At 42.0% G+C, this 14,441-nt stretch overlaps 1 protein-coding gene across 5 annotated transcripts in view; it reads right to left on the bottom strand.

The window, feature by feature from the left end:
- Positions 1 to 14,441, bottom strand: part of ELMO1 (engulfment and cell motility 1) — a 660,529-nt gene that overhangs the window by 42,928 nt on the left and 603,160 nt on the right. For all 5 annotated transcript variants that reach the window (XM_006832125.1, XM_006832127.1, XM_006832126.1 and 2 more), the window contains one exon: positions 12,636 to 12,748. In XM_006832125.1, coding sequence (XP_006832188.1) covers positions 12,636 to 12,748 — 113 coding nt within the window. The remainder of the gene's footprint in view (positions 1 to 12,635; positions 12,749 to 14,441) is intronic.

Genomic DNA, 14,441 nt, shown 5'->3' with positions numbered 1-14,441 from the left:
ACCACACATGAACAAACAAAAATGCTCACACTTGATTCTCCAAATAAACATGCCTTTCTGACGATCTTCTTCATCTACACATTTGTTGGTGTTATTAAGTGCTGTGGACTTGATTCTGACTCATGATGACCTGTATAGGGTTTCCTAAAATTCCTAACCTTGAGCCAGAATATGACAATGCAGGTATCTGAATCTGAGAAGGAAAAAAATTGAGAAGATAAAAAAAGATATTTGATGGCTAAGAAAACATCTGGAATTTCTAAGTTTTCAAAATTATGTTTTATAAGTATTAAACACAAGCCATTTTTCTAGAATAGCTTTTCGAAGGGAGGGAATACCGCTTTTCCCTGAGTAATTCACAGCCATTTTAATTGGGCTAATGTATAATTATTCTTTTTCCATGAGGAGAACACATATGTGGATTTGACTGTAATTCACAATAACAAGATCCAAAGGACTCGGAGTTCCTGCTTTGACCTTGAGCACTACCAATGCCTGAAGTGGGGCCTCTTGGGGGTCTGGCAGGAAGGACTGTACAGTGTCTTTTCCCAGAAGGACTCTGGGCATCATCTAAGTAGTCTTAGCTCTGGTGTGGCTCTGTAGTTCAAACCTACCAGCTATTCTCAGGGACCCTATACAGGGTCACTGTGAGTCAGATGGTACACAACGACAACACACCACCTCTGATGATCACAGAGCCAGTAGGAACAGCCGCTGCCTCCAAGGTGAGGTTTTTGGCTATGTAAGATTTTTGACAGAAAGCCAGGAAGGAGGTCATCAGAGATGGTTGGACATGTTGATCTTGCTCTGAGTTAGATTCTTTATAGGAATCCTTTGTTTCTCAAGCTGGAGTAAACCCTCGGGAGTAGCAGGAGCACTTGAAGTCAAAGGGTCAATATGGCACAATCAAACATCAATTATATTCAATGTATTTTAAGTAAGGTGAAATGAAGAAATTATAATTGGTACCCAGATATATTACAACTTACATTTATTTGTAAGGTCAAATATAAAACGTGAAAGAAATCTTGCTGCACTGTAGGATAAGTACTAGGCCGTAAAGTCAGTTTGAACCACAAGGCAGTGGTTCAAACTCAGAAACTCTGTCCAGGGTCACTATGAGTCAGAACCGACTTCAAGGCACTGAACAACAACAATAACATATACTTGTAGTTGACATATTGTCCTACAAATAAATTGTTTACTACTTATATACTCTTAGGTAGTCTTGGTATGGTGTTGTAGATAAGCACTGGGCTGTTAACCACAAGATTGGCAGCTCAAACCTACTAGTTGCTCCTCAGAAACTCTATTTAGGGTTTCTATGAATCAGAACTGACTTGACAGCACTTATCAACAACAACAACAATAGTATATACTTCCAGGGTATGTTTATTTATTCAAGGAATCCCTGAGTGGTACAGATGGCTAAGGTGTTCTGTTATTCACTGATATGTTGGTATTTCAGCCCACACACTAGCACTTTGTAAGGAATGTCTGGTGATCAACATCTGAAAATTCAGCCTTTGAAAACCCTGTGGAGCACCGTTTTACTCTGGCAAACGTGGGTCACAATGAGTCAGAATCAACTCGATGGCAACTCTGCCCCCACAAACGTATTCAATGAATATTTACAGACTGCTTACTATACTCACAGGCTTTTAGTGGGGCACTGTAAGATAAACACAGGCCTGCAAGTTCTGCTGGAACCACAAGGTTGTCGGTTCAAACTCACTACTCGCTCCCTCAGGAACTCTACAGGGTTGCTCTGAGTTAGAACTGACTCGAAGGCACTTGATAACAAGCATACACACCATACTCTACTAGGTGGAGAAAAAGTATCATTAAAATGAAAGGTAGATGTGAGAGACACAGTCAAGAAGTTCAAGAAAATGAGTTTCCTCAGACTTAAACATAGCTTAGAGAAAGAAATATGTTTGCAAACTAGTAGGTCAGGGAAGACTCCTGGTGTGGTGCTGTGGGTTCATGCAACAGATTGCAAAGCCATTTGAACTGCAAGGTCGGCAGTTCAAGCTCGCCAGTCACTCCTCTGAACCACGGTCAGAATCAACACAATGGCGCTTAACAACCACTTTCCATGCAAGGCTGCAGTCTTGTTTGTTTATAGAAACATAGAAGGTTGACTGGACTGTGTCAAAACAATACCTGGTATAGGCTGACAGAATTCCCTACTTTTAGAAGTTAAAATTCTCTGAATCTTATGGTGTGGCATTGTGGGCTAATATGCTGGACTGCAAAGTTGATTTGAACCACAAGGTCGGCGGTTCAAACTCACCAGCGGCTCCTTGGAAACCCAGTACTGGGATGCTATGGGTCAGATCTGACTTGAAGGCACTTAACAACAACTTGCTCCTGATTTTCTTCCTTCCTCTGGCGTATTCTTCATGTATCCTACATATTATGGATTGAAATGTATCCTCATCCTAATATCTGTGGAATTGGGAACTAGGGGATTCTTTGTCATGTTAATGAGGCCACTGTTGTATGGGTATGTCTTCCTTCAACCACTTTTTGAGATCTCAAAGAGTGGACCAGACAAAGAAGAAAGCAAGTGCAAGTGGGGGAAGTAGATGTCACACCACATGAAGATCTTCAAGGAACCAAAGAACAGAAGCTGAATAGACACAAGGATCTTCCCCCAGAAGCAACAGAGAGAAAGTCTTCCCCAACACCCAGTGTTGTGTGAATTTGGGCTAAACTATGAGAAAATAAATTTCTGTTCATTCAAGCCACACACTTGTAGTATTTCAGTTGTAGCATCATTAGAGGACTAAGACACTTTATTAAGTTCCTCTTTCTCTATCCATTACGGCCGTAGAAGAGATCAAAAAGGAACCACTGCTGGAAGTAACGTGGTCAACTCTCTCTTATTAACTTGGATGGATGGGAGAAATTGGGAAAAGGGGCTGAAAAACTTGAGAAGGTTTTTTTTTTTTTTTTTTTTAATTTTTTTTTGTGAATTATGTGATAGTTTACATGGGAGAACATTAGTTTTACATTCATTCTATCGTATATCGTTTCATTGCCATGGTTACAATCCCCTCCATGCATCATCAACCAACCAAAGGGTATACACTACAAGCCTGCACCCTGGTCATCTGTGAGTCTAAAGTCCCCAGCTGCTCCATCTCTCCACGTCATCGTCTCTGCCTCCATCTTTGAGAAGGTTATCTTTACCCACAATCAAATGGATGGAAACTCAGTGGTAGGACTTACCCCTCAGGATAAAAAAGTCTTTAGATTTGGGAAAACTTAGAGATGTGATCACCTGTGAATTTCTGACTCAAAAGTTGTTGTTGTCATTAGCTGCTACTGAGTTGGCCCCCAGCTCATGGTGATCTAATGCCCAACAGAATAAAATGCTGTCTGGTCCTACACCATGCCCTAGATCAGACTTGTAGATCAAACTGTTGTAAGTCATTGGCTGACTTTCCTAAGTAGATTGTCAATTCTTTCTTCTTAGTCTGTTTTAATCTAGAAGCTTCATTGAAATGTGTTTAGTCAGCATTATAGCAACATGTAAGCCTCCAATGACAGATGGTTGGTGTCTGCTGGTAATCGAACCCAGGTCTCCTACATGGAAGGCAGGAACTCTATCTTGAAACCATCATCGTTCCCACCTTGAAAGTACAGCTGCTATAAAATCGTGCAGAACTGACATCGGCATGTTGGGTGAGCCAGGTCTGTGTCAGATACCACCAGCAGCTTGATTTGCCATTTATGTCATGGTAAGAAAAATGTGTACTTTCCTTTCACAGCCCAGCATGATGTGACTAGTTCCTGAAACCCTCTGGGCAATGAATAAGTGGATTGTGTCACTAAAAGCAATTAGTAGGAAGCAGTGAGAACATTATCAAAGATTGTTTCCTAGCATTTAAAGACAAAATAAGAGCTAATGCAGAGGTCTTCCAGTCCATTATGGAGGACAGTAATTTAGTGGCCATCTCTTCACACAGCCCCCACGACCTAAACGCAGAAACTCAAAATATAGAGACAATTTTGTGCTCCGTTTCTTCTTTCTTTTCACATATGTGTATGAAGGAGCAGAGGGAAAAGCTGGTTTCAAAGCTCATGAGCCTGGTAGGAAGGTCTCCAGGGCTGATTAAAGCCATTTCTCTTGTCATATAGATTATTACAGAGCTAATGGCCACCGACAACTGTAATTTTTGCCACAATGTCTAATAGAACCTTCTGCAATTATGGGAACATTTTATATCTGTGCTATCTAATATACAGGGGGAGAAAAAAGCCTTTTTGTTTTACTTAATTTTAAGTAATTTAAGTGGTCACTACCTCTTGCAAACCCTGTACAGGGTTGCTATGAGTCGGAACCGACTCCATGGCACATAATCCCCACCACCACCCCTCAGACCTGGAACTAAACTTACTCCCATGGCTCAGTGGTTGGACAAACAATAGACAAGTTTCTAGGTGAACATTAACATTAGGGAAGTACGTACATCTTAGAACAATCAATCATTCGGGATCAAGAGGGCAACACAAGCACCAGATCCAAGTCCAGAAGGTAGAAAAGGTCAGGAAAGAAGGAAGAAAGGAAATAGGAACCCCAAGGAGGGAGTGGATGAGTCACGTGACCTTGGAGGGATTGCAATGAATGGCATGAAACAAGATGAACATGAACTGCTGAATGGAAAACTCATTTGCTCTGTCACCGAAATCACAATAAAAAGTTACATAGTCACAGATGCTAGGGGCTACTCTCAGGTGCAGAGCAGCCTGTGTTCTGTCTTCATCATCAAGACTGAAGCCAAGTTGAGAGTTGGCCACATGTTTTTAGCAGACATGGGTGGACTGAAGAACAGCTATCATTGGTGAGTAGGAAATGTGACGTGGGCACAGCAAAATCCAGGGCTGACCAGCTCTGCCATGGCAACAGGAGGACATTTGTCTTGGACAGGAAGTCCCCAGACAGCCACTGGCTATTGACCTGAAGGTGAAGGAGCTCTCTGTCTGGGATGCACAGTGGCATTTTCTAAAGCACTTCCACTAGGGTTTTGTGTCTTTGCTGAGTTAAAATGTGCAAAGTCTTCAGTGTGAGGAAAAGGTCAGCTTCGTGCTTAAGGTTGATTTTTTCCAAGTTGTAAACTTAAATTATTTTTTTTAATATTTTATTTTGGTTTTTAAAGGCAAATGCCTTCTCCTATGCGATGATAGTCAAGATTTCTCTGTCATTCTAGTTCCAGTAAAGGAAAACACCAACTAGAGGTACAAAGGCCATTTTGCCTTTCAAATATCCCTCACTGCACAGATGTTCTTCAAATTAAGAGATCGTGTTTTGACTCAGAACTCTGCTTCCTTGGAGACTGATGTCTCCTTACAATAACTGAAGATGAGTCCAGGGTCCCCAAACACTTCTAAATAGGATTTGGAGTACAGACTTGGTCCTGCCATTCACTGGCTATGGGTCCTTGGTAAAATTATTAAAATCTTACAATCCTATTCATCATCTGTTAAGAAATGATAATTACGTGAGCAAAACATAAATAAAATATCCCTCAACCTCTAGTTTTCAATAAATATTGGTCTTCCCATTCTTCCAGGCAGTTCTTACCCATTTTTATCATTCTTCAGATAGTGGTGGAGCCTTGAGTCTACACTAATGGTCCCTCCACCATTGGGGAACAATGGTTCTCTGTTAGTTATTTTGATCATTTGAAAAGTACCTGGCTTTCTTCATTGGAAAAATATATTTATTTATGACCATCTGTTTCTAACATTTTGATTCGATATAATGAAATATTTAAAGGAAATCTCAGCCAAAGAGAGAGGAAGAAAGAACCTACTTGCTAAAAAAGTTTTTATGGTTCATGTGCCTGAGTCTCTTCTTATCAGGCTGATTCAAAAAGAAATGATTGGTTTCTTGGGGGAGTTTAGTTTCGCTAAGCATAGAATTCCAAGATAAATTTGACATATTAGCACTTAGAGATGGGATGCTTGTCAACCAAATAAACAGTGTTCTCAACAAGAAACAAGTTTCATGCTAACATTGTTTGAAATGACTCTCCAAGTTTAGCTCTGGACTCTTATCAAAACCATTCAATGCAAAGGACTCAGAGAGATACTGAGCTCTAAGAAAACCCGGGGTGGGCAGTTGTGGGGAGCTACTATCCCTCAGCCTGCAGCTTCTCCAAGCCAACAGTGGACCTGACAACTGAAAGCTGTTAATTCTTTCCCTCAGAACCTCAGGAAATGAAACAGCAGTTCCCACTGGGAAGGATTCAACAAGCCTTATCCTCCATGGAGGGTGCTTGTAACACCCAAAGCTACAGTCTGCCATCTGTATCTAAAAGTCAATATTCTGAGGAACTACCAACTAAAATAATTGCTAATGAATATTTGATAATGTATTGTGTACTGTACTAAGAACTATTGTTGTTGTTTAATGCTGTCGAGTCAGTTCTGACCCATAGCAACCCTGCATAGAGTTTCCGAGGAGTAGTTGAACCGCTGACCTTGAAGTTCACATGGCTTTGCAGTCTGGCACATTAACTCACAGCATCACACCAAGACTCCGCTAAGAGCTATTTATTGTTGTTGTTAAGTGCTGTCAAGTCAGTTCCGACCCATAGTGACCCTGTATAAGGTTTCCAAGGAGTAGCTGGTGCTATACTTGTTGTTAATTGCTGTCAATTCAGTTCCGACTTATAGCGACTCTGTGTAGGGTTTCTGAGAAGTGGCTTGTGAGTTTGAACCACCGACCTTGCATCTAGTGCTTATCCTACAACATTACCAGGACTCCCAGTGCTATACTTACACAACTTTATTTAACTTTTATAACTATTTGATGGAGGAAGTAACATTACCTTCATTTTGTGATTGTTGTTGAATCTGTCCCCAACTCATGGTTACCCAACACACAATGGACTGAAATGCTGTCCAAGCCTGCACCATTTCCGTGAACAGATGGAGAGATGGCAGTTGTGACTCACAGGGTTTTCACTGGTTACTTTTCAGAAGTTGATTGCCAGGTCTTTCTTCCTGGTCTATCTTTGTTAGAAACTCCATGAACATGTTTAGCATTATAGCAATATGCAAGGCTCCACTGACAGCCTGGTGGTGGCTACAGATGATGCATTGTGACCAAGTCCAACTTAGTCTCCCGGATGGAAGGCAGAGACTACCGCTGCCCTGGCCATTTCACAGCTCAGGAAGCAGTAGCACAGAGAGATTGAGTGGGTTGTCTAAAGCTACCCAGCTAGTGTGTGAAGAGAGAGCAATGAGTCTTATTGACTGCCTAATGCAGTCAGAATTCCAGGAACCCAGCATAGTGGTTACGAATTGGGCTGCTAACCTCAAGGTCAGCAGTTCGAAACTATCAGCCGTTCCACGGGAAAAAGATGAGTCTTTTGCTCCCATAAATATTTATAGCCTCGGAAACCCTATATACTATCGCTATGAGTTGAAACCGACTCCACCACACACTGCCACCACCAGATTTGCAAACTCTATCCAATGATTGATCTAAAGAGCTCTGATAGTGTAGTGGTTACAAGTTGGGCTGCTAACCTCAAGGTCAACAGTTCGAAACTACCAGCTGTTCCATGGGAGAAAGATGAGGCTTACAGCCTTGGAAACTCTATGCAGGGTCGCTATGCGTCAGAACCAACTCCATGGCACATAACCACCACGACCATATGATCTAAATAGCAGAGTTGCAAATGAGTCAGGTGGGATGCTGACCAAGTATCAATTAGGGGGCCTTCTTATAAAATATGACACAGGAAAGGACTCTATGTTGGCTAGTCCACTTTCTAATTCCCTGGAATTCAAGGTTCTTTCATATGAGGGGGCTTCAAAAGTTTGTGAAAAAATGGAATGCAAGTATAATGGAAATTTTCCATGAACTTTTTGAATCTCCTTTGTATTTCCCTTATAAGTTAATTACTTTAACCCACTCTTCTGTGCCAGGTCACTGTCACACAAGTTGAAAGAGATCTTACCTGGGAGTACCTGTTCTTCAACTGACTGGTGACATGTTGCAGGTAGTAAGTAGCATGTTTCACACTAAGATCTCATGTGGAACCACATCTTTGTTTTGAAGGGATTAAAAATGATTTCACATCATGTTCTCATTAATCTGTGTTTTTGATGGGTTGATAGGAAACTAATTCCAGCACAGTCTGCTTTGAATCCCTATTTTTAAGCATGCAGGGTCCGTCACGAGATTTAAAATCCATTTACCAACCACAAAAAGCCTTCCTTTCTGCACTCAGAGAAAGATTTTATATTAAACACAGATGGTCATGCTCCCTAAGGAGCTAAACTAATACGTTTATTATCTAGATAAGACTTTTTTTTTGTTGTTCATTAGGTAACTCATTTTTAGAAAATTGGGAAGATTTACAGATAAAGAACAAACATTTCCTTAACAAAAAAAATTGAGATGATTGCATGTAAGAACAGGATTATTCTCATAGACTCTATGCCCATTTAAGGGTAAAAAGGCTAGTTTCGCTTTGGAATAAAATGGAAAGTCAAGAATAGTTCCATGAATTTATTTTGGAGAGACCCTAACTAGGAGACTCTTACTTGGTAAGTGTTAGAAAAGCGGGCAAGCAGTTTATTTGCACCACTTAATCTGGTAGTGTAGAGTCCTGGTGTGGCACTGTGGGCTAATGCATTGGACTGCAAAGTCATTTGAACTGCAAAGTTGGTGGTTTAAGCTCACCAACTACTCCTTGGAAACCCTATACAGGATCGCTATGGGTTGGAATCCACTCAATGGCACTTAACAACAACAACAACAACAATCTGCTAGCATGGAGTCCTGGTGTGGTACTGTGCCAGACGGCAAAGTTGTTTTGAACAGTAAGGTCAGCAGTTCAAGCTCACTAGTCACTCCTCGGAAACCCTATATAGGGTCACTATGGGTTGGAACTGATTTGATGGTACTTCACAACAACAACAATAAATCTGGTAGCGTAGTGGCTGCGAGTCAGGCTGCTAACTTCAAGGTCAGCAGTTTGAAACCACCAATCATTCCGGGAAGAAAGATGAGGTTTTCTACTTCTGTAAAGCCTCGGGAACCCTATGCAGGGTTGCTATGAGTCGGAAGCGACTCCACAGCACACCACCACTAACCACAAGCTTTGGGCCCCAAACATTTCTTGGTAACATAAGCAAGGAATTGTGCTTTCCTTGCTTATACCTCTTTCTTATCTGGGCAACTCTCCTCCTACGGCAGGTTGTTGTTGTTAAGTGCTGTACAGGGATGCCTAGGAGCAGCTGGTTAGTCTGAACTGCCGACCTTGCAGTTCAAATCGACTAGAGTGGTATAGTGCTTATCCTACAGTGTCACAACAGGACTCCATAGAAAGAGAGATTATATCATATATGCTGTTGTTATTAAATGCCATCGAGTCGGTTCTGACTCATAGCGACTTTCTTAGGGTTTCTAAGGAGCAGCTGGTGAGTTGCAACCACCAACCTTGCAGTTCAAACCAACTTGAGGTCCCAAGTTTATCTGACAGTGCCACACCAGGTCTCCCTTTTCTTCTTAAGCGTGAGCATCACATGGCATGTGGTCAATCCACTGCTCTGTGGATTGACCACATGCCATATGTCTGTGGAGGGAATAGGGATACGTGCAGACCATCAGCCATACCCACTATTGAAGCTGAGCGTGCTCAGAAGCACTGTTGCAGCCAGTGACAGGGTGAGCTGTGTATTTCTTGGTGACTTTGGACCTTGGCTTGACAATTTGTATAGATAAGAGGGTCAACAGTAGGTGTGGCTACCACCCTTTCAAACATTTTTGCATTCTTTGTCCAATGTCAAAAATGAAACCTTTAAAAATCACCTTTGTTGTTGTTGTTAAGTGTTGTCGACGCGATTCCGACCCATAGTGACCCTGTACAGGGTTTCTTAGGAGCAGCTGGTGAGCTTGAACCACCAACCTTGCAGTTCAAACAGCTATGCAGTCTGGCGCATTAACCCACAGCACCACACCAGGACTCTTTGTTGTTGTTGTTACATGCCGTCAAGTTGATTCCGACCCATAGCAACCCAGTATAGGGTTTCCAACGAGTGACTGGTGAGCTTGAACCACCGACCTAGTAGTTCACACAGCTTTGCAGTCTGACGCATTAGCCCACAGAGCCACAACAGGGCTCACCAGGATTCCTTGTTGTTGTGGTTATGTGCCGTGGAGTCGGTTCCGACTCATAGTGACTCTGTACAGGGTTTCCGAGGCTGAAAATCTTTACAGGAGCAGAAAGTCTCATCTTCCTCCTGCGAAACAGCTGGTAGTTTCCAACTGCCGACCTTGAGGTTCACAGCCCGATTTGTAACCACTACACTACTAGAGCTCCTACCAGGACTCCTTAGAGGGCAATATATTCTGAGTAATTTTTTTTCCCCAAAAAAAGGAATGAAGAGATGAGGGCCTACAATTGACTCTCTAGCTTGTTGTTGTTAAGTGCCACTGAGTCCGTTCTACTCAGTGATGCTGTATCGTGTTTCTTAGGCTTTACAGGAGCAGAAATCTTCATTTCTTCCTCAGAGCAACTGGTGGGTTCAATGTGTAGACTCTGTGGTTAGCAGCCCAGTGCATCTTCTACAGAGCCACTCTAGGACAAATGGAATAGAAGTCCTACATATCATTTAGTCCTAGCCTCTCATTTGTTTAGATGGGGACTTGTAGCTTGTGGAGGCCACATGTCCTGCCTAAAAGATGCTTAATTACAGAGTTGAGAACCCTGGCTCCCAGCTCCCAGCATATTGCTTTTCTCCTATACACTCTTCTGTAGTAATAATAGTTCTCTGCTCCCACAAAGATTCATAGCCTTGGGAACCCGACACAGGGTGTCTATGAGTCGGAACCAACTCCTTGGTATTTAACGACAACAACTTTTTTGCTGTTGCTAAGACTTCATTCATGATTACCTTTCTTTCTTGCAATAACCTTAACTGTTGTCGTTATGTGCCATCGAGTCGGTTCTGACTCATAGCAACCCTGTATAGGGTTTCTGAAAAGTGGCTGGTGAACTTGAACCGCCAACCTTGTGGTTCAAACCAAGCTTGCAGTCCAGTGCATTCACCTGTACCACCACACCAGGACTCTAATAACTTTACTAGCCTGTCATTATTATCCGTATTTCAGATGTGGAAACTGCTCAGGGTCACATACAGCTAGAGAGGTCTGGAGCAAGGATTCCACCCACTCATCCTTGCCACTGTACCACACTGTCTTCTTGGAATAGTGCTCAGTCTGACAAAGCTGCCAAATGCAAGGGATTTAACAAGTAAGGAGGCAGTTAACCCGTCCTTCAATTGCAGAGTGGGAGTGATGAGTTACGTCTGCCGTCACTCTTCCCAAGGTGAGCCTTCCTCAGTCCCAGCTGTTACTTTGCTATTCTACCACCGCTGTTCTTTTCTCAAGTTCAGCTGGAAGCTCACAGTCCTGGCTACCCAGTCTCTGGGAATAATCTGCTGTTTTCATTCCTTGAGAAACTTCTGCCTTTGGGAGTTCCCCATTGATTTTTAATGGTAATATTTTAAACACTTTGAATTTATTGACTATTCAGATGATTAAAATAAACAACCAGTGGGCTGGCCTTGACTCAAGCATCAAATGGACACTGTTAGTGAATGAGCTCTGTGTTTGAATAGAACGCCTGCCATGTTTAAGAAATATCTGTTCATGTTTATCTTGGGCCAGAGCTACTGCGTATCTCTGAATGGTGTTAATGTCTATGTTTGTTATTCCTTTTGCTATTCATTCCTGGCCCTTCCCCAGTCTCATCTCTCCCTGTATCTCTGTTTTCCAGGTTTGTGTTTTGCCTGCTTGATTCTAAGACAGCGTGATAAAGAATATGTTGACTTTGCAATCAGCAGTGTCAAGAGAGCGAGAAAACAAGCAAAGAGCTCTACTTCCCCAGCCATGAAACAACGGGAAATTCTTTCCACTTGTTGGAAATGGTCTATAAGTACTCATTTTGACTTGATATTTGGGGGTTAGAATTTATAGAGACAATTTAGAAATTTGTCTTGAAAGATTATGGAAAGTGAATCAACCCTAGATTGGCTCATGGTAATTTTTATGTCCAAGAAAAATAATTTGACCTGGAAAGGAATCAGTACGTAGGAGCTAAATTAGGTAAGTGGCATACTTGCTGAACATTCCAAGATCAAATCCAATAGCAAGTGAGTCAATAAAAGTAAGGGTCATAGAACTGCTTGGATGTGAATCCTTGTTCTTCTGTGACCTTTGATGAGTTACTCAACCCTTCAGTGCCTTCAGTTTCCTCTCTTATAACCTGGGGATAATCATGGTAACCTACATGTTGGGAGGATGAAATGCACTAATATGAGTAAAGTATTTAGAGATGTAACTTAATACATGTTACTGTTGTTGGTATCACATGAACATTGCCACAACACTGAACGGCAAAGAATGACTCTCCAGTTCTGTGGGTCTTTTGTAAATTCTGGGATTGGACTCTCCCTGAGTATGCATAGGGAAGCCAGAACTCATGTGGACTTTCCTTGCCCATAGTCAATGTTGTGAGGTCCCCCATACACCAACACCCATGCCCTGGGGTTCTCCTGGAGCTGGCCACCCATCATGAAACTTAAGTGTCCCCAAACAATACCTTGCCTCCGTCGGCAGTTGAGTTTCCTAAAGCAGGTTCCTTCCACAAGGCGGTTCAGGCGTTGCTGTTTGATCAGCTCTAAGATTTCTGGTTGAATCTTCTCCTTGAGTTCCCTGTGAAAGGATAAGTAGCAAGCTTTGAGAAGCAGTGCTTGGTTGAACAGGAATCATGAGAAGATGAGGCAGGGAAGCGTGAGCAGCATCTTTTCATGAACATCCCAATAGCTTCTACAATGGTGCTTGAGAGATGCATTTTTAAGCCTTATTGGTGCAGGCCATCAGTCATAACAACATGATAGATTCTCTGACATTTCCACAAGAGTCACAAAAGCACCAGCCACTTCACTGATGTTCCCCCAGACCAAACACCCCCCCAAAGTTTCTTCTATTTTGTAAAGCCACAGATATAAATTTATGTAGAAATCTACTCAGCTGGAACAAGACAACACATTTTTTACCACATCCCTCTGTCCTCCTCAGACTGTGATTTTCCTATAGCAGGTAAATGTCTGGATGATGTGTGACTGATCTGATCACCTGACCAAACAGGAACACTGGGCAACAATGTGAATCTCAGTCTGCAGCAAACGCAAGATTGAGCAGACAGTAGGATCACATTTTACTTTTTAATTCTATCACTCACAAATGGAAACAACAACACTGTCCCAGATTCCAGCCCTCAGAGATTAGAATAATTATGGGATAGATTGAAGATTACTTGCATCTTGTCCCAGGCTAATATGATATAATTTCATTTTTAAATCACTTTGCAGCAAAGATACCATAGCACAGTGCAATGGTTTTCAAATCTTTCCTCTTTTTCTTTTTAACAGAGATTTTTGTCATCTGAAATGGGACAGGGAAGCTAGGACACAGATTTAGAAGTCAGAAGACTAGAGTTTTAGTCTAGGCGTCAACAACTAGCAAGTCATGTAGTCCATTTAAGTCTCAGTGCCCTCATCTGTAAAATGGGGTTAAGAATCTTTCCCGGGCAACAGCAATGACTTCTAACGGAGACAGCATGAGGGCAGGTGCTCCAGAGGTATTGGACAAGAATACAAAGTATGACGTAATTTGTGTTGACGTTCTCTCTTTTATTGAAACCAACTACCTCATGTTGTTGTTAAGCGCTGTCGAGTCTGTCCCTGGCACCAGACTGCAGACCCTTGGTCTCACAGGGGGTCCACTGTCAGGTCAGGAAGGAGCATCAGCTATGAGTCAGATGCTATGCTATGTACTGTTTAGCTCACTCAACACACCCTCTCACACAAAAAAAACAACTTTTGGGCATATGTATTAATATTATCATACCCATTATACAGATGGGAGAACATCTCACAGAGGTTAAGTATAGAATGGACGTGAAAGGTACAGTCACCTCTCATGAAAAATGCTTCCATTTCACAATAGGTAAAAACACACAAAGGGACCTGTCCAAATGACCGTGTGTTCTAGTACTCCATTAATACAACTCTTGAACTTGAATGGCCTCAAACCTCCTGTCATTTGATACTGTTCCCACTGAACATTCATAAAGCATACTATGGAAATCTGGTTATAATAATAGAGCTTGCTACCTTAGTGAAACCTTTTCTGGGCAGGTCTCCTAGGATTTCATCACAGGCTTTTAGATCACTAAACCTATTTATTATCAGTGTTCAGCTTTTGTAAAATAGACTCAGTAAATTGCAGCTTTGGTGAACCCTGCTCTGCATGGAGAAGAAGGTGGCAAATCATTGATGCAGTCATAATAAATTAGTGCTCCTGAATTCCAGGATCGGGTGGGCAGCGGGGAGGGGAGGAAGGG

Source organism: Chrysochloris asiatica, unplaced genomic scaffold, assembly GCF_000296735.1.
Source record: "Chrysochloris asiatica unplaced genomic scaffold, ChrAsi1.0 scaffold00006, whole genome shotgun sequence".
Taxonomy (NCBI): Eukaryota; Metazoa; Chordata; class Mammalia; order Afrosoricida; family Chrysochloridae; genus Chrysochloris; species Chrysochloris asiatica.
The sequence above is the reverse complement of the archived record's forward strand: the minus strand, read 5'-3'. Positions and strand labels throughout refer to the sequence as shown.